General features: G+C 40.7%; 1 protein-coding gene across 5 annotated transcripts in view; it reads left to right on the top strand.

Annotated features, from left to right (window-relative positions):
• The window catches only part of NCOA7 (nuclear receptor coactivator 7), a 161,889-nt gene that overhangs the window by 19,632 nt on the left and 122,532 nt on the right, over positions 1–19,725 (top strand). For 3 of the 5 annotated variants that reach the window (XM_061427355.1, XM_061427358.1, XM_061427356.1), the window contains exon 2: positions 7,361–7,471. The exons of the other annotated variants lie outside the window; for them this stretch is intronic. In XM_061427355.1, coding sequence (XP_061283339.1) covers positions 7,422–7,471 — 50 coding nt within the window. In that variant the 5' untranslated portion in view covers positions 7,361–7,421. The remainder of the gene's footprint in view (positions 1–7,360; positions 7,472–19,725) is intronic. 5 annotated transcript variants of the gene reach the window in all.

The following is a 19,725-nucleotide window of genomic DNA, read 5'->3' as shown; positions in this document are numbered from 1 at the left end:
TCATAGTCTTTTTCATTCTGGGTTGACTGCATTGGTTTTTTATTTCTATTTTTTGGCCTAGGTGGGTGGGGGGAGGTGTTGTGAAGCACTGGAACCACACCACTGGGTATGTGAATCTTACTGTCACCCCAAACATGATATATGCCTGTCCTATTCATTTGTGCTAATGCTAGGTTCTACCTCTCCCAGATGTAGAACCCTGAGTTGATCTACAGACAGCTGACATCTGTCTGAATTGAAATGCTGTTATCCAAGATGTTATTTATCTCTTCAAAAGTCTATTAAGCACATATTTTCATTCACATCATTAGTAAATGTATTAATGAGGACAAGGCTTAAGAAAGAACACTGCATTAAGCTGTTAACATTCTCCCTTTAGGTTGAAGTTGGAAGTCTGCTCCCAGCTCCAGATAGAGGCCAGTCGGGTGGTGAGCACATACCGCTTGGTATAGTGACTCAGTGCTTTCTGTAATCAGTCCAATCCTGGGGGCATTCATTCACGTCTAGGCCACATCATCCATCTTATTCATAAGCAGATCAAGAGAAACTTACCAAGTGCCTTACAAGTACAGTTACACTATGTTTGCCTCATTTCCTTGTTGCACTAGAATAGTAACTGTGTACAAGAGGGAACTTAGGTCGGTACAGTTTGGCTATGCCCCGTCCTTGAACTTCCTTCTCTCTACCAGCCCTACATGCCCACCGTACCAGACCACCAGGCCTCCTTGAGTACCACGCATTCCCTGCCAATGGCTTGTACATCCTCATTCGGCCTAATGAGACCAACCGCTTCTGCATTCATCATCAAACTCTCTGTTCCTCCCTCACAGTCTGGCTCTGGCATCATCTATGGCATTTCCCAGACTCCCCTTCCCTCCCTGGCAGAGTAGTTGCTTCCCCTCTGTGCTGCGTGGTTCCTTGTACCACCAATATCAGACTGCTTGCCATTTGCCTTACCACCTGATGGATGTCAGTTGCCTGTTTCACTTGAGCTGGCTGGCCTGTGAATGCTGTCCTCTTTGTGTCTCCCTGGGAGATGCTTCAGAAAGGGATCTGCTTGCTTGTTGTTGTTGTTCTGCTGAACGGTTGATTTTCTGTGAACATCGTGGATCTCAGGGTTCACTGCCTCCTCTTGTAAGTCCTTCCCAAGCTGCCTTTAATTATCACGTCTAAAGTTTTGCTGGGGATTCGAATGATGTTTTGTTGAATACTTTTTTGATAACTTTTGTTGAAAATTAAAATCTATTTGCATCTTGTTAAGCTTTTGGCCTTTGCCACATATTTAGCAATTCCTGACCCTGCTAGTGATGCTTTAGAAATCTTATTTGCACATTCTCCTCCTAGAGGGAACTTAAAAAGTGACTGTCAAGCCCAGAGGTGGATCTTTCTTTAGAGTATCAAGGAGATTTGATGAAATCTCTGTACTTATTTTGGGTAAGAGAGCACTGATAACCACACTTGTTTAATTCTTTTCACGTCTAATTTCAGTTCCCTTGACAAAAAACAATGGAATAGGAGTTGATGAGGTCTCCATTTTGCCATCCATTGGCTTTGTCCCATTCAAGTGGCAGACCTCTAGCCTGTCCTTGATCATCACCTTGATTCAAGTATAACTCTGTAGTTCTTTGTTGCTATTAAGTTCTGTTTTATTTCTATGATACACATTTGTTTATCTGGGAACATCATCCCCTAGATGTTTCCCTTCCATGTTTGCAGCATGCTTTTGTTCTATTTCTATGTATTTCTTCCCAGATTTCTTTTTAGAGTATTCAAGTTTCTGACCTTTGTTTAACACCTATATTTCTGAATACCCTTTCTGTGTTTAGATGACAGTAGAGCTTTGAGAAAGATTGAATTCCTGTCATATTTCAGCATAAGTATAAGTATTTTCTAGGAGGAAATGTTTGTAGAAAGGTACATTTTGGCCTGTTCCTTATGTGGCCAAGGCTTACAGGGTGGTGTTGTCATTATTTCATTTGTATAATAGGAAACATGTTGTTGGGAAAACAGCTGATGGACATTATGTGTGCTCTGGTGTTTTCCTAGTCTCCACTGGTCATACCTGAATGAGCAAGGAGCTGCAGTGTGTTCGATGGGAAGCCAGAAAGCCACGCTGGGCTGTGTGGGACCACACTGGTTCGATGGAGTTAGGGAGTCTGATAGCTCTGTCCTTAAGTTCCTTCTAAGTGGCATCACATTAGAGGGGAGCATCAAACATTTGTTGGTGATACAGAAAATACTTTGTCTTTAACACAGCTCTTACGAGGTAAGGGTTTTGTATATGCCATTTTAAAAAAATAATGAACTAAATTTAAGTTGACTATACTGATTTAAGATCACAAAAAGAAATATTTAGGTGGAAGATACATCTTGTACTCCCTCATAGCATTCTTCTTGGTCTGTAATGCACCCTGAATGCAGGAGACTCTTGTAATTCAGTGTTTGGATGAGTCTAGGGTTTATTGATGTGAGGAGAAAGTCAACATTAAATGGAAGAGGGGCTTTTAAGAAGCCCATTATAGCCACTTATAATGGAGAATGTAGTTCCCATTAAAGATTGATTTAAGGAGCTCTGGTTCTTCAGTGAAGCATGAAGGCTGCCGGGTGGTGCTCTGTGCAAATCATTTTTATAGCATCCTTTGCTGATCTCTTCCTGGTTAATCTGTTGGTGTGTCCAGACCTGAAAGGGCTGCATCCATCTGGTTTAAGAAATATATCAGTTCCCAGAAATTTAAAAGAAACCAAAGATTTGGATATTTTTTTTTATCTGTTGAATAGAAAATGGAAAAAGAACTCCACTAGTTCTAAACAGACACAGCAGCACCAGATGTCAGTTCTTGGATCATTTAATCTTTTTTTTTTTTTCCTTGTGTTTATTTTTGTCAATATTTTTCCACTAGAACCAAATATTAGTTTCTGGCTCAGCTTGCAATATAAAAATTTTCCAATTAGGTGGTTATGACTTCATCTTTATTCATGAGGGGAAATCTAATAAATAGAGATCATCACATATGATGGCATGCAGAAGCGAAACTTTAAAATAAACCACCTGACCCAGGGCAGGGCAGAGAGCCAGGGTTCTAATTCTTTCTGGAGTATCCCCATTTCCAAATAATAATTACATATATATATATGTATTGTTTGGCATATATATGCCAAACCAAGCAGGGATTGAACCCATGCCCCCTGCAGTGGAGGCACAGAATCTTAACCACTGGACCGCCAGGGAAGTCCCCAAATAACTGTTACTTTGGGAGGAATCCTTGGATTGATATCTGTCTACCATGTCATTAATCTTATCCCCAGGACTGGATTAATTCCTTGCTTAGCTTTTATGTGGTTTTTCTGCCTAGTTCTGTGTTCAGTATTTAGGGAAGTGTAAGCAGAGTATCAACCCACTCCAGTGTTCTTGCCTGGAGAATCCCAGGGACGGGGGAGCCTGGTGGGCTGCCGTCTATGGCGTCACACAGAGTCGGACACGACTGAAGTGACTTAGCAGCAGCAGCAGCAGCAAGCAGAGTATGAAACATGATGGTTTTCGACTAAAGGGAACCTAGGTTGTTTGGGGCTGAGGAGGCTAAGTGAAGTGGCATTGTCACGTGGTGTAGAATGAAGTGCCTCGCAGTAAGTGATAAGTGACACGTGAAGTACACTTATAAGGCAGAGAGAGAAGGGCACACAAGTGGTCAGGGAAGCACGGCTGAATCTCATGTTGGATCCGGTCAGAGGAAGACGAAGTGTAGCAAGACTACCTCAAGGTTGGAGAACAGTAAGGATGAAGGTACAGAGCTGGTAAGGAGCCCCGAGGGCTCAGGCCACTTGTGAAATGGAGGTGATGAGAGTTGGTCACTTGGCTACTGTCTTTTTCCTCTTTGTTTTCCTCCTCAAATTTTCTAATGAGTACTGTCCTAGTTCGTGAAGGCATGGCTTCCACCCCCACCACTCCACTTTGTTGTTGCTCAGTCTCTTCAGTCGTGTCTGACTCTGTGACCCCATGGACTGCAGCGTGCCAGGCTTCCCTGTCCATCACCATCTCCTGGAGTTTGCTCAAACTCAGGTCCATCGAGTTGGTGATGCCATCCAACCATCTCATTCTCTGTCGCCGTCTTCCTCCTGTCATCAATCTCTCCCAGCATCAGGGTCTTTTCCATTGAGGCCGTCCTGTTGGGGGTCTCACTGACCTGCTGCCCCTCCGCTGTGTCAGGTACGTTGGTCTTAACCTGAAGGAGCGTATGCCAAGGCATTAGATGCTGCTGATTCCAGACCACTTTTCCTAACTCATGTCCAAAGCTTTCTGGCCTCACAGGTTATCAAAAGGCATGGAAGGTACACCAAACTGGATCTAAATCTCTGCTCCACCAAGGCTGGGAGGGTTGAACTAGGGAAATTAGCATCTCTCAGCCTCAGTTTAATGGAAATAAGGATGCCTAACTCATAATGTGGTGTAGGGATGAAAAGAGAGAACATGTGGAAAAGGTTGAAGTGGTGACTTATGGAAAGGAAACGTGGTTTTCTTTCCCTGCCCTGGCCACTCTGCCCTTTCATGTCCAGACTTCATGCTCGGCCGTTCTCTCGTTCTGAAATCCTTTAGCTTTTCCCTTTTTACCTGTTGAAATCCTCTGCCTCCTGAAAGGGGTACTTTGTTACCTCAGAGTTGAACTTTGTGTCTTCTGGATTCTTGGTGTTCTTTTGGACAGCTCTAAGTTACTAACTATCCATTCTAGTCACGGGCACACATTTATTTCTTACTGGTTGGCAAATCCCTTGAGGGCAGCCCTGCGTCAGGGATTCAGAGATAAAGTAGTCAGAGTGGAGCCCGTGTCCTTCACTGTTGCCATACGGGGCCTTGTGCATAGTTGTCGTATGTGCAGGGTGTTATCATCATGTTGTTTTTTCTTTTCCTCAAGTGCAACCATATGCTGTTAATTTCTCAATCTTTTTTCTCTAGCCCTCTCTGCACTCCTGTGCTTTATGAAATCTAACATCTGGTGAATGTCTCCAGCTAACAGTCCCGTGGGTACTCAAAGGCAGTGTGCCCGAAACTGATCTTTCATCTGTTTCTGCTTCTGCGCCCCGCCAAGTGCCTGCCCTTTTCCTGTAGATCGTATCTTATCTGTGGTATCACAGTCTATCCAGCCCCTGAGGCAGAAACTTGGAAGGCGTTCATCATTCCTTCCTGTCCCATGTTGTCTTCATGGAGTGCGTCACCAAATTTGGACTCATTTGCCTCCTTAATATGTCTTGAACTCATGCCTCCTCTTTCTGTGTAAGTACTGTTGGCCTAAGTGTGGGCCCTCTCTCAACTAGTTAGACTGTGATATCTTCTTTAAAAAAATCATGTATTATTATCATCTTTAGAATTTATTTATGGCTGTGCTGGGTCTTCATTGCTGTGTGTGGGCTTTCTCTAGTTGAAGCAAACAGGGGCTACTCTTCATGGCTGCGTGCGGGCTTCTTACTGAGGTGGCTACTCTTGTTGCAAAGCATAGGTTCTAGGGTGCTCAGGCTTCAACAGTCGTGACGCACGGGCTTAGTTGCCCTATAGCAAGTGGAATCTTCCCAGACCAGGGATCAATCCTGTGTCCCCTGCCTTGGCAGGCAGATTCTTAACCACTGGACTGCTAGGGAAGTCCACTGTGATATCTTCGAGCAGAGTCTGTTCACCCTCTTGTCAGCCCTCTGAAGTCCATCCTCTGTAACCTGTGGGTATTACACGCCCTCCCTCCCTGTGGCGATGTCTGTCAGGAGGGCGGCTGTGGGGTCAGCCTGAGCCCTTCGTGACATGGTGCTGGCAGAGGTGCCGGGAAGGGGAGGCAGCACAGGGTGGGCAGCGAGGATAAAGTTCCAACTCTTCGCATGACACGAAAGGTTTTCACGACCCTAATCCTGTCCATGTCTTCATCCTCAGCTCCCACCACTCTCCTGCTTCACATTTGATCCTGGAGCAGCAGAGAGAGACTGTGTCTCCACATCCCTTTTGTTCAGCCAGACCTGCTTGCCGTGTCCTTTAACTAGGAACCCATGCTCATCTTTCAGATCTTGGTGTGTGTGGGGCCTGCTGTAGGGTGGAAGGCTCAGTGTTCTTCCTCTAGGCTCTGTGCTTTCTCCACAGCTGTGTGTATCCCACAGAGCTGAAATCCTAAGTGTCTCCCTTGCAAGACAGTGAACACCATTAGGGCAAGTCTCATGTCTTATGCGACTTCCCTGGTGGCTCAGACGGTAAAGAATCTGCCTGCAGTGCAGGAGACCTGGATTCGATTCCTGGGTCAAGAAGACTCCCCTGGAGAAGGAAATGGCAAACCACTCCAGTATTCTTGCCTGAAGAATCCCATGGATGGAGGAACCTGGTGGGCTACAGTCCATGGGGTCGCAAAGAATTGGACACGACTGAGTGAGTTTCACTCATTCATTTGACTCATTTATCATAGTACCTTCCCTGTAATAGGGATTGTGAAATAAATTATTTATGGAGTTGATATAAATTAGTAAATAATTTTGATTGATGAAATTTTTTTTTTTACTTTGAGACTCATTCGGGGTGAAAAGGCAAGATTTTAGGAAAGGCGAATGCTATGCAGAAAATTTAGATTAGTGTACCAGGCAGTAAGTAGACTTTAGGAATTTTTCATCAGGGGGATGGCATAATGAGAGTGGTATTTAAGGAAGACTGATCTGGAGACAACCTCTTATTATAGGTTTTAACCAGGTTACTCCTGGGAAGCAGAGGTGAGAGTTGCATGGGTGAGACAGTGAGGTAGAGGCAACCATATAAAACCTTTCTGACGGATAGCTTCCCGAGGCTTTGTGCTTTCATTTCCACATTCACTCGAGTGAGATGTATTGATACTTGCTGGCATGTTTCCAAAATAGAACACTGATGTTATTTTTACTTTTAAAGTAAGAACATTCTTGTAAAACACCCAAGTGATCCATTTTTTTTTCATCATTGTGGATGAGACATATTCATCATTAATGGCTTGAAAATAGTGATTATGAATTCAAAGATTTTTAAGAAAAATTAGCTTCTGCATAGCCAGCCTAAAATCTTCCCAAGTCAGCAATTTTTGCTTTAGCACACTTTGAAATAATTGTTAATTATGAGAAAAATACTTCAATTTATTTTTTCAGCTACTTTTCATTTTGTTTTAACACCTCCATTCTAATTATAGTGTCCTGCCCCCCACTTCCTGCAGGGGCACTTGTATTTCATATATGACTCATGTGACTGTACTCACTGGTTAAAGTTTAGCTTCCATTTGTTGGGGCCATGTAGCTCTATTTTGCTTCTTTCTTCATATTGGCCATTAATGAACTTCTTAATTTACAGTCACTCTGTTTTGTTTGTTTTTTTTTTAACCAGGGTTATGACTCATTGATTAAAAAGGAATTTTGCAAATACTTTGCACTTTTGATCGCATATTATGGATACCAAGGAAGAGAAGAAGGAACGGAAACAAAGTTATTTTGCTCGGTAAGCATTTGTTTGGCAAATTTATACCAGTATTGAAAAATGTTTGAGGGGACTTTGTCCTTAAGTATTAAGGACATTTGGCTTTTTTTTTTTTTTATGACTGTTTCTAAAGAGAGCACGTAACCAGGAACAATTAGATGGACTTTGTTTCATCTTTTTCTTATTTTTACTAGAGAAATAACATATGGTTCTTCTCTTTCTATCTTTGACAATTCTCTCAGGCCAGTGCTGCTCAGAGAGTCTAGCCGTCTGTATGCATCGCGTTGCAGACTGCTCAGAATCCTGTGTTTAGCAAGCTGCATTGAATTTTAAATCCTAAGTACTTAGTTCCTATTGCTCTTTAGCTTCATTGGTTGAGCTATAACTAAAAACCTATGTCATATTTAAAGTTTATTACCTTGTGAGGTGTTTATTACTAAAAAGTATGTTTGTAGGTAAATGGAATGGATGAAATTATATCATTGTAGTCCCTGTCATTTTTAAAGCTTGAACTCATCCAGCGTATACACATATGTTGGTATCTGAATGGAAACAATCTGCTGTATGATTGGTCACTATTGATAGATTGAGACATCTGTGTGGCAGCCAGTCACTGTTCATAATAACATGAAGGGTACACTAGAACGTTCATAAACCATTCTGATGGTTGGACTGTTTTTAAGCTCAGAGTGAGAACATGGCTTTAAAATGATGATTATAATCTCCTAAACTGAAATATTTCTTAACCAATTCAGCTTCATCACATCCCCAACTCCAGTGTGCTTGTTGAAGATGCATTTCCTGTTTTCCAAACAAATGTCTTGGAAACTGAAAGCCAAACTTTTTGTTGATATTTTTATGTCTGGATAGATTGTTAATGGGAAAATGGAGGGAATGAGCATTTACGGAACTACTCTGTGCCAAGTACTTTACTTACTGTTTTATGTAGCTTCACAATAGAAGTATGAAATAGGTTTTACCCCCATTTATTAATGAGGTAACTCAGAAAATAAGTATTTTGTCCATTTCATGTAGTGTTAGAGTCAGTATTCAAATATAGGTTTATATTCAAGGGACATATTTCAGTTAGTAATACTAAACCATGAATAAGAATTTTCGGAAAGCAAGAATTAACCTACCAATTTTAGTGAATTGTTTTCCACTGTTAGGACCCCAGAGAGTATCAGGGTTATTTAGGGAAGAAAGAACCATAGAAAGATAGGACACTTAGAATAAACACAACAATATAGTGATTTTTTAAATGTTTGAGATAATTTTAGATTCACATGTAGCTCTAAAAAATAATAGAATGATATCTTATACCCTTCATTCAGTTTCCTGCCGTACATGACTATTGTATGATAAATGTCACAACTAGGAAATTGACATTGATACAATCTTCTAACCTTATTCAGATATCACAAAGGTTTACAAGCATTCATTTGTGTATGGGTGCGTGTGCATGTTTTAGTCCTGTTCGGTTTTATTACATGTAGATTTGTGCGGCCACCATCACAATCAAGATACAGAACAGTTCCGTCAAGAAGATTTCGTGTGCTACCCTTTGGAAGCCATATTCACCTTCTTCCTTCTGCCCATCACTCCTGACAACCACTGCTGTTCTCCATCTCTATAATTTGTCATTTCAAAAATATTATCTGAATGGACTCATACAGTAGCTAACCTTCTGAGATTGTTTTCTTTTCACACAGTTCAATCCCCTTGATATCTTAGTCTATTTGTACTGCTGTAACAAAATACCACAGACTGAATGGCTTATAAACAGCAAAAATTGTTTCTCACAGTTCGGGAGGCTGGAAGTCCAAGATCAGGGAGCCATCATGTCTGTCTTCTCACTGTGATTTCCATGTGGTAAGAGGCAAGGAGCTTTCTCAGGCTTCTTGTATAAGGACACCAGTTCATGAGAGTTCTGCCGTCATGACCTGGTCACATCCAGAAGGCCTTTATCCCCTAATAAATACCATCACATTGGGCATTAGGTTTCAACATATGAATTTTGGGGATACACAAACATTCAGATCACAGCACTTGAGATCTGCCCAAGATGTTGCTTGTATTATGTAATAATTGTATTATGTAAAAGTTATGTAATAATTTTTCCTTTTTATTGCTGAGTAGTATTGGGGTTGTTTCTAGTTTGGAACTATTACAAATAAAGCTAGGATCATTTGTGTAAAAAAAATTCTTTTTGTGAGTATCAGTTTTAATGTATTTGAAATGAATGCTCAGTGGAGTGGCTGAGTCAAATGATAAGTACATTTAATTTTATAAGAAATTATCATACTCCTTTTTCAGAGTGGCTATACCATTTTCCATTCCTTCCTATCTGCAGTGTATAAATGATCCAGTTTCTTGGCATCCTCATCAGCATTTGGTATTCTCACTCTTTTTTTATTTGAACCATTCTGAGAGGTATGTAGTGATAGCTCATTGTGATTTTAATTTGTGTTTCTTTAATGACTAATGAGATACAATGTCTTTTCATGTGTTTTTTAGCCGTCTGTCCATCTTCTTCAGCACAATGTCTTTTCCTCTCTTTTGTCTATATTCTAACTGTATTGTTTTCTTATTGTTTAGTGCTGCGAGTTCTTTATACTTTCTAGATACTAGTCCTTTGATAAATAGTTTGCCAGTATTTTCTTTCAGTGTGTGGCTTTTCCTTTCAGCTTCTTAACAGAGCCTTTTGCAAAGCAGAAGTTGTCAATTTTAACTTTAATGATTCAATTTACTAGGTTTTCCTTTTATGGATTGTGCTTTTGGCATTAAGTCTAACAAGTCTTTGCTCAGTCCTGGGTCCTGAAGATTTTCTTTCATTTTTTTTCCAAACATTTTATAGTATTATGTTTCATACTTAAGTTGGCTATCCATCTTGAGTTAATTTTTATGTAAGATGTTACTTTAGGTCAAGATTCTTTTTTTCCTTTTGCCTAGGGATGCTGTAAATAGTGATTCCACAAGCTGTAGCGCCTTCTCAGGCTGCATGCAAACTGATATCAACAGTAAAGGTGGCTGTGGTTCATGAACAACCTGCTCAGGGTCAACAGTGTGTTGTTCCTAAGATGCAGGGGGAGGGGAGCCCCTTAAACTGAGAATTTCTGGAAGAACAGCCTAGTATTTTTCAACTCAGAAATGCAAAAGTTAATTGTCACTCTTGTCTTGACCTCTTGTGGAGAGTATTCTAACAGTGGAAAAGAAAAACATTCAAAAATGGGGTGTGATCCTAGAGGCATAGAAATAACAGAACAAGGCCATCAGTCAGTGGTACTATTAAATAGTAAATCACTGTGATGAGTTATTAGGAAATGAAAGAGGGAACAGTTTAAACTGTTTCAACCTGCATTTTAGCTATTATGATGCTGTTGTAGCCCTAAATGGCCAAGCTTTAAAAGCAAACAGCAAATAAACAAGCAGAAACCTGAAAACTTTATTATCAGGAAAGAGGCAGCCAGAATCAGAAATCTTTTCAACTGCCTCTGACAAACCGTAGAATTCTGCAAAGTGAAATTACCAATAGGATCTGCTTGAAAGCAAGTTTCTGACCACCTAAGGCAGTTTGCTCCAGCGTATGTATTTACAGGTGCTCCAAGCAAGATCTCTAGGGACGATCAGAAAGTCAGGCCAAGGGTACAGCCGCAGTGATGTGGCCACACCACTTTACACAAACATCTACTAGTGAAAGTGAAGTCGCTCAGTCATGTCCGACTCTTTGCAACCCCATGGACTGTAGCCTACCAGGTTCCTCCACCCTTGGGGTTTTCCAGGCAAAGAGTACTGGAGTGGGTTGCCTGGAGTGCCTTCTCCACTGCTAGTGTGCAGAGGAGAGCAAAAGCAAGATCTGCCCTGATATCTGCCTGCTACAACAATATGTATCAGAAATCCTAAAACTTGCTTTTAAACTCTCGTCTCCATCCCTTTACCCTTCTGAGTAGTTAAATAGTCTCTGTTTTTTGGTACACTATTTTACCTTGTGATTTCATAAACATTGTTTGATTGTATTTAGTCAGTAATCCTTTACCCACCCCCTTTGTTTATGGTTCTCTTTCTTTCTGAAATTAACATCAAAGCAAAGTTAAATTTAAAAGACCCCATTTTAATAGTTTAAGGTTGAAACTAGTTACTTGAGGATCACCCAATCCTTCCTTTTCTTTATCTTGAAATATGCTGCATAGCTCTAAATGGAGGAGAAAGCAATGGCAACCCACTCCAGTACTCTTGCCTGGAAATTCCCATGGATGGAGGAGCCTGGTAGGCTGCAGTCCATGGGGTCGCTAAGAGTTGGACACGACTGAGCGACTTCACTTTCACTTTTCACTTTCATGCATTGGAGAAGGAAATGGCAACCCACTCCAGTATTCTTGCCTGGAGAATCCCAGTGACAGAGGAGCCTGGTGGGCTGCCGTCTATGAGGTCACACAGAGTCGGACACGACTGAAGCGACTTAGCAGCAGCAGCAGCTCTAAATGGAAGCGTGAATCAGCATCACTACTCGATAAATGTGTTCTGGATGAGCCCCAAGGAGCTTTCAGGATCTCCCGGCTCTGGCGCACTTGGTTTCTTAGCCTCTTCAGTATTTTGTTCTAATTTTTTATTCATGATCACATGATTCATGAGACATTTTCCCACACTTTTGCAAATAATTTGTATATACACAAGTCCTATATTATATATGTGAGTATTCTGTGATGCTCGATAAGTCTTTAAATCAAACGAAAAACTGCATTATTAAAGGAAATTATACTTTCTGTACTATCTCCAGGGTGATCATTATTCCTTATGGACTCTGCTCCCTCTTTCTTCCTCTCATGGTTAGAAGGCAGGTATTTTGTATTTTTTTTTTCCCAATCATGCCACAGAGCTCCCTTCTTTCACACTCATTTTGACATTATTTGGCCCTTGCAGAATTTAGTGTCCTTTCAGTGACTTTTGTGTAGGCTCCTTTTGTGCTCTTTGTGTATGTGGTTCATCCCCAGATATGATTTGACTGCTGTGGAAATTTAGACTCAAAGGGTTTGAATAGCTTCAGTGAGATTACATAGCAGGCAGGTGAGGCAGTGTTTGAGCCTGATTTTGTCCTTAACAGGGCTGCCCAGGGCTGTGTGGCAGCTTGGTGGCAGAATGGCACCCACAGAACACAGGTACCTGACCTGCTGCCACTCACATTATGGGCTGAGTAGATTTCTGTGGGCAGTCCTGGCAGCTTAACATTAATTTATGCCACTGTAAATTAATATGCAGAAATACATCGTGGATTCTAAAAATCTGCATTATAAGTGAACTTTTTGAAAAACAACTTGTTTATAACTTGAAGACATCCTATAATCCATATCTTATTTATTTTCTGCTGTGTGCTCAGTCACTCAGTCAAGTCCAACTCTGGTGACCCCATGAACTGTAGCCCACCAGGCTCCTCTGTCCATGGGATTAATCCAGGGAAGAATACTGGAGTGGGTTGCCATGCCCTCCTCTAGGGGATCTTCCAAACCCAGGGATTGAACCCGTGTCTCTTGTGTCTCCTGCATTATCAGGTGGGATCCAGCACCACCTGGGATCTACTTTATCCATCTGTATAATACAGTTAATGTCAGAGTATTAACCAACCAAGGCAATATGGAACATACAGTCTGTATACCCAACCTGTGAAAGTCAGGTGTGTGCATTACAGTGATCCCGTTTATACCCTAGGATTGCACTGTGTCTAAAAAAAGTAGTTGCGCATAATAGGAATGAATGCAGAGCTACATTTGGACAGACGATCTCAGCTTGCCTTCCTGGTCAAGTTCAGAGTCTAAGATTCAGTGGAAGGCGTCACCTGGGTGGGTCTGGCTGGTTGACCTGCAGCACTGCTGACGACCCAGGGAGTGCTCCCTGCTCCCACAGAAGCACTCTGAACCTTAGGAAAGAGCCATCTCTCTGTGGTACAGCCGGACTAAGAATGCGTATACCACATGGGTGGGGTGGGGTGACTCGAACTCTTGCCCTTCCTTTAATTAACAGTCTCTAGGTTGTTTTTTCCTGCTGGCCATTAGAGAAGAACCTTAGTATGTCCCAGATTTGAGGGACAACCTTATTATTACCAGGTGTTGGATTCAGATATTATCATATTGCAGGCCTTACTTGAGCTAGGGTATGAAAAGCGAACAGATCCATTTTAAGTGCTTGGTATGTGTTAACTCTAAACCTTCTGAATATTTGGTTACTGTCTTTTCAGTTTTACTATGCCTACTGATTCTAATAGAAGTTAATACTAATAGCATTGTGGTGCTTTATAAAGTGCTTTCAGGTGCGTTCCTCACTTCACTCTTACCATGATTGTATGAGTAGATAGAAATGCAGATGATGAAGCAATCATTTGAAGGTTAAATAACTTGCCTCCAATCACTGAGCCTTTAAATGGATGGTCTGGACCCTGTATCCCAGTCTGCTTCATCTGTATCTCTGATTGTTTTTCTTCATTCTGTGTTGTTTCAGTTTAAATTGCATTAAGTGTTCATTTTTACATTGTCTGAGAGGGGATTAGAACATATTAGAACATACTGTGATAAGTAGGAAAAGTTGTATATAGATTTGAAAGTAGGATATCCTCTTTGACTTCACTGGAAACTGTATCTGATTTCAGCTTCTAAGAACCATCCTAGAGGGCTGCTGGGGACCCATGCTGTAGTGATCCATAGCCCTACGCAAGAACACTCCCGTGTGTGATGTTCTTAGCTCCTATTTGTGTTTATGTGTTTACAGTCTTTCTCCCCCTAGATGGACCATCTGGAGGGAAGGGACTCAGCAGTAGTTCCTTCTTCCTTCCTTATGCCTTCTTAAATATTGGTTGACATATGTTGTTCAGTTGCTCAGTTGTGTCCAGCTCTGCAACCCCATGGACTGCAACACTCCAGGTCTCCCTGTCCTTTGCCATCTCCCCGAGCTTGCTCAAACTCATGTCCATTGAGTCAGTGACATGTTAAGTATTTTTTGACCCATCAACAGACTGAGAATATTCATTTAAAACAGCTTCTTTAATGTAGGATACAAATGGTTTGTGTGTCTTAATTTTTTATCACCTTACATTTTTCAGTATTCAGAATTTTACTAACCTTAAAAAATTAAGAATCCTTCCAAATCATTTCCTGTGAAAAAGCTGCATCTGCCTTATTTGAAAATATTCCTAATTACCAGTTAAATTCTTGTGTGAGCTGTAGTGTTGTTTAAGGCTCATGTTTCCTACTTTCTTGATTTGAATTCAGAGCAAGTGGCTCTTAAGGGAATATTTACATATTGCTTGTCATTCATTACTGGGAAAAACAGCCATGGTTGAGTTTGATCTGCTAATGCTTTCAGGAAATCATTAACTTTTTTTTTCAAAGATTAAAAAAAAGGCATATAAACATTTAGCTAGTAGCAGACTCGAGCTTTTGCTTCATTTTTAAAGAACAGGCAGAATGACTTGATTTAATTGAAGAATACTGCTTTTCAAGCTGTAGGTTACCAACCTGTTGGGCATCATGAAATCAGTTTAGTAGATAGGAACCAGCATTGTTTTAATGGAATGGAATAGAAAAGATCAGTTAGGACTGAGCTAGACTGAATAGAAAATAATCAGTGTGTGTTGTATGTAGTTATAATAAATATTATTTCATGAAAATCTTGTTTTAAATATTTATAAGGATGTTTATATTGAATCTCAATATAAATATTTTTTTTTATTGTGTACCATATTGAACAATGACTCATTGATTTAGAAAATTCTTCAGTGGTTGGTATACTGGCAGTGAAGTTATTTTTCCTCCCCGAAAAACAAATTTCTTTGATCTAACACACATTAAGCGATTGTTCAAAGACAGCTGTACATAAAATGCTTGTGATGATATAAATGTGCTTTCCCACTGCAGTGTAATGGTTCTAACCAATTTGGGCTTCCCTGGTGGCTCAGCTGGTAAAGAATCTGCCTGTAATGCGGGAGACCTGGGTTCTATCCTTGGGTTGGGAGGATCTCCTGGAGAAGGGAACGGCTACCCACTCCAGTATACTGGCCTGGAGAACTCCATAGACTATTCCATGAGGTCGCAAAGAGTCGGACATGACTGAGCGACTTTCCCTTTCACTGTCACTTTCAAAGAGAGCTGTACATAAAATGCTTGTGATGATATAAATGTGCTTTCCCGCAGTGCAGTGTAATGGGTCTAACCAATTTTAAGGATAAGTGACAAGCTTGTCCCTGTTTAACCTGAAATTCCCTTGCTGTCCCAGGGATTGTCCCAGATTCTGGAGTGAGACCCAAGGAAACTGAAATTCAGCAAAACTACCTGATGAAACTAAGCTTATGCAGCTTCTGCTCTGGGGCCTCCTGTGGGTTATTTCCTCTCTGTAAGACTACTAGCTGTGGGGTTGTATAGTTTTCTTTTCTCTTAAATGAGAGTAATAATAGTAGTTACCTATTTTTTAAGATTGTTGAGAGGATTGACTGAATTAAAATACATGAAGTCTTTGGAATAAGCTCTATTGAAAAATAAGCACAAATGAATTTTAATATAAATCTATACTGCCTAAGTAAGGAATACATGAATAAATGAAAGATTGAGAAAGAGAAAGAATAAATATAATATATAGGCATGAATTTTGTGTACATTTCAGGGAGTTTATCTATCCCTTGAAACTTGTCCAGGCTCTAGTCATGGGTCTCAGTGAAAGACCCAAGACAGGACTCCAAGATACAGAAAGACCAAAGCACGTGAAAAGTAAATGATTTAAGCTGCCCCCCTTCTTGCCTGTTGGTGCTGACAGTCAAGAAAGACTTCAGCTGAACTGACTCCTGGGTTTGGACTTAAACTTGTCACTACTGGCTCCAGAGACTTTTGTCACATGCATTTGAAACCTTTCCTTGCTGTTGGTCTGGGAATTGGTGCAGGACAGGGAAGCCTGGTGTGCTGCAGTCCATGGGGTCGCAAAGAGTCGGACATGACTGAGTGACTGAACAACAACAAGTTGTTGTTGGTATGACAACTCTTCCACAAGAGAAAATTGAGTTCTGAACTAGAAAATGCTTTGTGCTCGCAGCTCAGGAAGTTCACCACTTTTGCTTGTAATCCAGCTGTCATTGATTTTGGTAGAAGTTTTCCTTTCTTTCCCCCCTCAAATTCCTGTCTGCAAATTTCTACAGTCTTCACCCCCTCTAACTCATAAGTCAGATGCTGATTGCATACCCTCCCACACACCCTCCCAGGTTAGTCTCTCTGAGGCCCACTTCAGATATGTCACTTCCCAATCCCCAGTCTTCTCTTGAATTTGAGGTTCTGAACAAAATGGCTCATTCCTATCTTTCTGTCTGAATCTCTTATTTTGATTTTCTGTACATTTCTTACTCTTTGCCTCCTCAGGCCTCTGCTTTCATTGTGCAAAGAACTGCTCTTTATGATCCACTTTTTATTTACAGTGACGTCAAACCCATCACTCTGGCAACCCCATCTTTAATTATCTCCTTGAGGCCTTTCCTGTTTCATCTAATCCTTCACCACCACCCACACACATAACTAGATGTGCCCTCCCTTGCTCCTTGACCCAAGGCATTGCTAGGCTTCTTAATCCCTTCTCTTGGGGCCCTGAACACCATTGTCTTTGGATACACCCAGTAGCACTCTCATCTTCTCTGCCTTATTTGCTTGTGTTATTTATTGTCAGTTCTTTTTCATTTTTGTATTCCTCACAGGGTGTAGGTTCATGTCCTACTCCTAACAGTCATTCACTGTGAATGATGACCAACATGTACTACAGAACAGAGACTGATTTGTGTACTCATCTAGTCTCATAATTGCTCTGTTAGTATCGTAATTACAGTCAAAGATGCTGAACTGTATCACAGATGTTATGTAATTGACCCAGGGTCACCTAATGATGAGATAGCAGATCTGGGACACAGCCCAGGTATGCCTGACCTCACAGACTATGTTCTTAATTATTACATTGCATTCTTCATTAAACTACGTTGAACTGAGTTTTATAGAACCTTATCAGTTACCCATATAAAGATAAGTAGGACTCACTGATCTAAATGATACAGTAATTAATTAAAACTGATGTTTTCTGCTTTCCACTGTAAAGGAATTACTAGGAACTTTGGAACGAGCTAGGAAATCTCTGTGCTTTCAAGGAAACTTTGCAAGTCCCTACATACCAATGAAAAAGTCAGCAATCTCCTGAACTTCCTCTATATTTGGGGCGTATAGCAAGGATTCCCCTATGATTTCTCTTGATTCAGAGTTGGCAGCCCTCACAGGTGAAAGTCTCCCAGCTTGGTTACTTTTGTTGTAGAGGCAGTGACCTGGTGCTTGTGCCACAGGACATGTACGTGTTCATACATTTTTTTCAAAAACTTTTAAAATTAATTACTTTATTTCTCTTTTGGCTGTGCTGGGTCTCCGTTGCTGGGTGGGCTTTCTCTAGTTGTAGTGAGCAGAGGCTTCTCTCCAGTTGCAGTGGCTTCCCTCGTTGCAGACCTTGGGCTCTAGGGCACATGAGCTTAACAGCTGGGGCTCCTGGGCTCCAGAGCACAGGCTCAGAAGTTGTGGCTCATGGGCTTAGTTGCTTTGCAGCAGGTGGGATCTTCCCGGACCAGGGATCATCAACCCTTGTCTCCTGCATTAGCAGGCAGATTCTTTACCACTGAGCCAGCAGGAATGCCCCTGTTCATGCATTTTTACTTCCCTCTCCCTTCATGTACCATTTTAAATAAAGTTTGCATAAGCAAAATGGTTAATGTCCCATTTTTTTTTCTGTACCCATTTTTGTGTTATACCAGCGAACATGAGCTGGGCCTGCCTACTTGTTTTAGCTTTTTGCTTCTCACATGTAAATGAAAACAGTATTGAAAAGGATAATGGGCCAGATTTAAAGAGACTGAGCAAGACATAAGGTGGCCTATGGTTTGCAAATGTGACTCGGCACCAAATAAAGCAGACAGATGAGTCAGCACCATGGAGCCTGAATCAGAGTGTCCCAGGGATGAGAAAGGAAGATGCTAGTTGAATTGGGGAACCTCCTGGATCTCTTCCCAAAGCAAGACCTGGTCTAGCACCTGCTGAGGCAGAAGGTGGTGGCAAACATGAAGGAGGGCTTTTCTTAATGGTTCTGTTACTAGACCCGTGCAGTTGATTTCACTTGAACCGTGTAAAGGTGACTTTGAGGTGGGTATATCATGTACTAAAATGAGAAATGTAGCTTTCTAGTTTTGAAATAGGGTTTCTTTAGGTATGAACTGAGAGTGTGATGTGCATATAGAGGAACCAGAAAACGAGGCTATGGATTGCATCAAAATTTAAAAGTAGTATTTATCAATGTACTTATGGAATACTTGACAAACTAGATAGCCAAAATATGAACCTGGGAACGTAGGAAACAGTTAATTAGAGGCCAGTTATTCATGCTTAAAATATTCTTTGCTACACTTAGAAAAACAACCATGAACCCTAATTCTATTTCTAAATCACTCTATGGCATTTAAATACAGTTTATACACACATGTCCAAGAGCACATCTGTTGTATAAAGAGGACTAGTTTCAAAATGGATTGATCCTGCTTTTGAATAGGTGGCATGATTTGAATCCAATTTCTGTCGTGGATGCTTTAAGTTGTTAATCTTTCCATTAATTTTTCCTGTGCATGTGAGAATGTTACTGTTGATTATGACAACCTTGGTGCGTGTTCTTCACCATTTGAAGAGGTTTTGGTTTAGAAGTTGTGTAATGTATAATTTAAAGCAGGTGAATTTTGATATTTCAGGTTAATTTTGTTAGCACAGCAGAAAGCTGAACAGTAATTTGGTTATTTCATTTTCAGAAGGTAATTGAAGCAGATGCTGGTGAGGTCATTGGGGAATGAGCCATCTCCATTTCAATGGCTCCATCATTTTTTTTAAGTGGGAGGTATTTCCTTTTACTTTGCTAAATCAACTGCTTTCACTAGATAATGAGAGAAATTTAATTTCTTTTAACCATAAATCTGAGCTTCTATAATCAGGATTTCAAGATATTTTTCTTTTATAAGAGTAGATGTGTTTTAAATGGAAAAGTGTGCAATATGTACACATTAGGTATATGAAAACATAATTTTTCTGAGAGTATATGGATTTTTAAAATAAAAGAATTAGTTATAAACATACATATTTACCTTTAAGTGCAATTTTCACTGTCTTAACAGGTCATTGAAAACTTAAAATTATAAAGCTGGTTGAGTTATAAACCTAATCTATGTAATCTTCTTCCTGTTTATT

The sequence above is a fragment of the Bos javanicus genome, chromosome 9, assembly GCF_032452875.1.
Source record: "Bos javanicus breed banteng chromosome 9, ARS-OSU_banteng_1.0, whole genome shotgun sequence".
In the NCBI taxonomy this organism is placed as follows: Eukaryota; Metazoa; Chordata; class Mammalia; order Artiodactyla; family Bovidae; genus Bos; species Bos javanicus.
The sequence above is the reverse complement of the archived record's forward strand: the minus strand, read 5'-3'. Positions and strand labels throughout refer to the sequence as shown.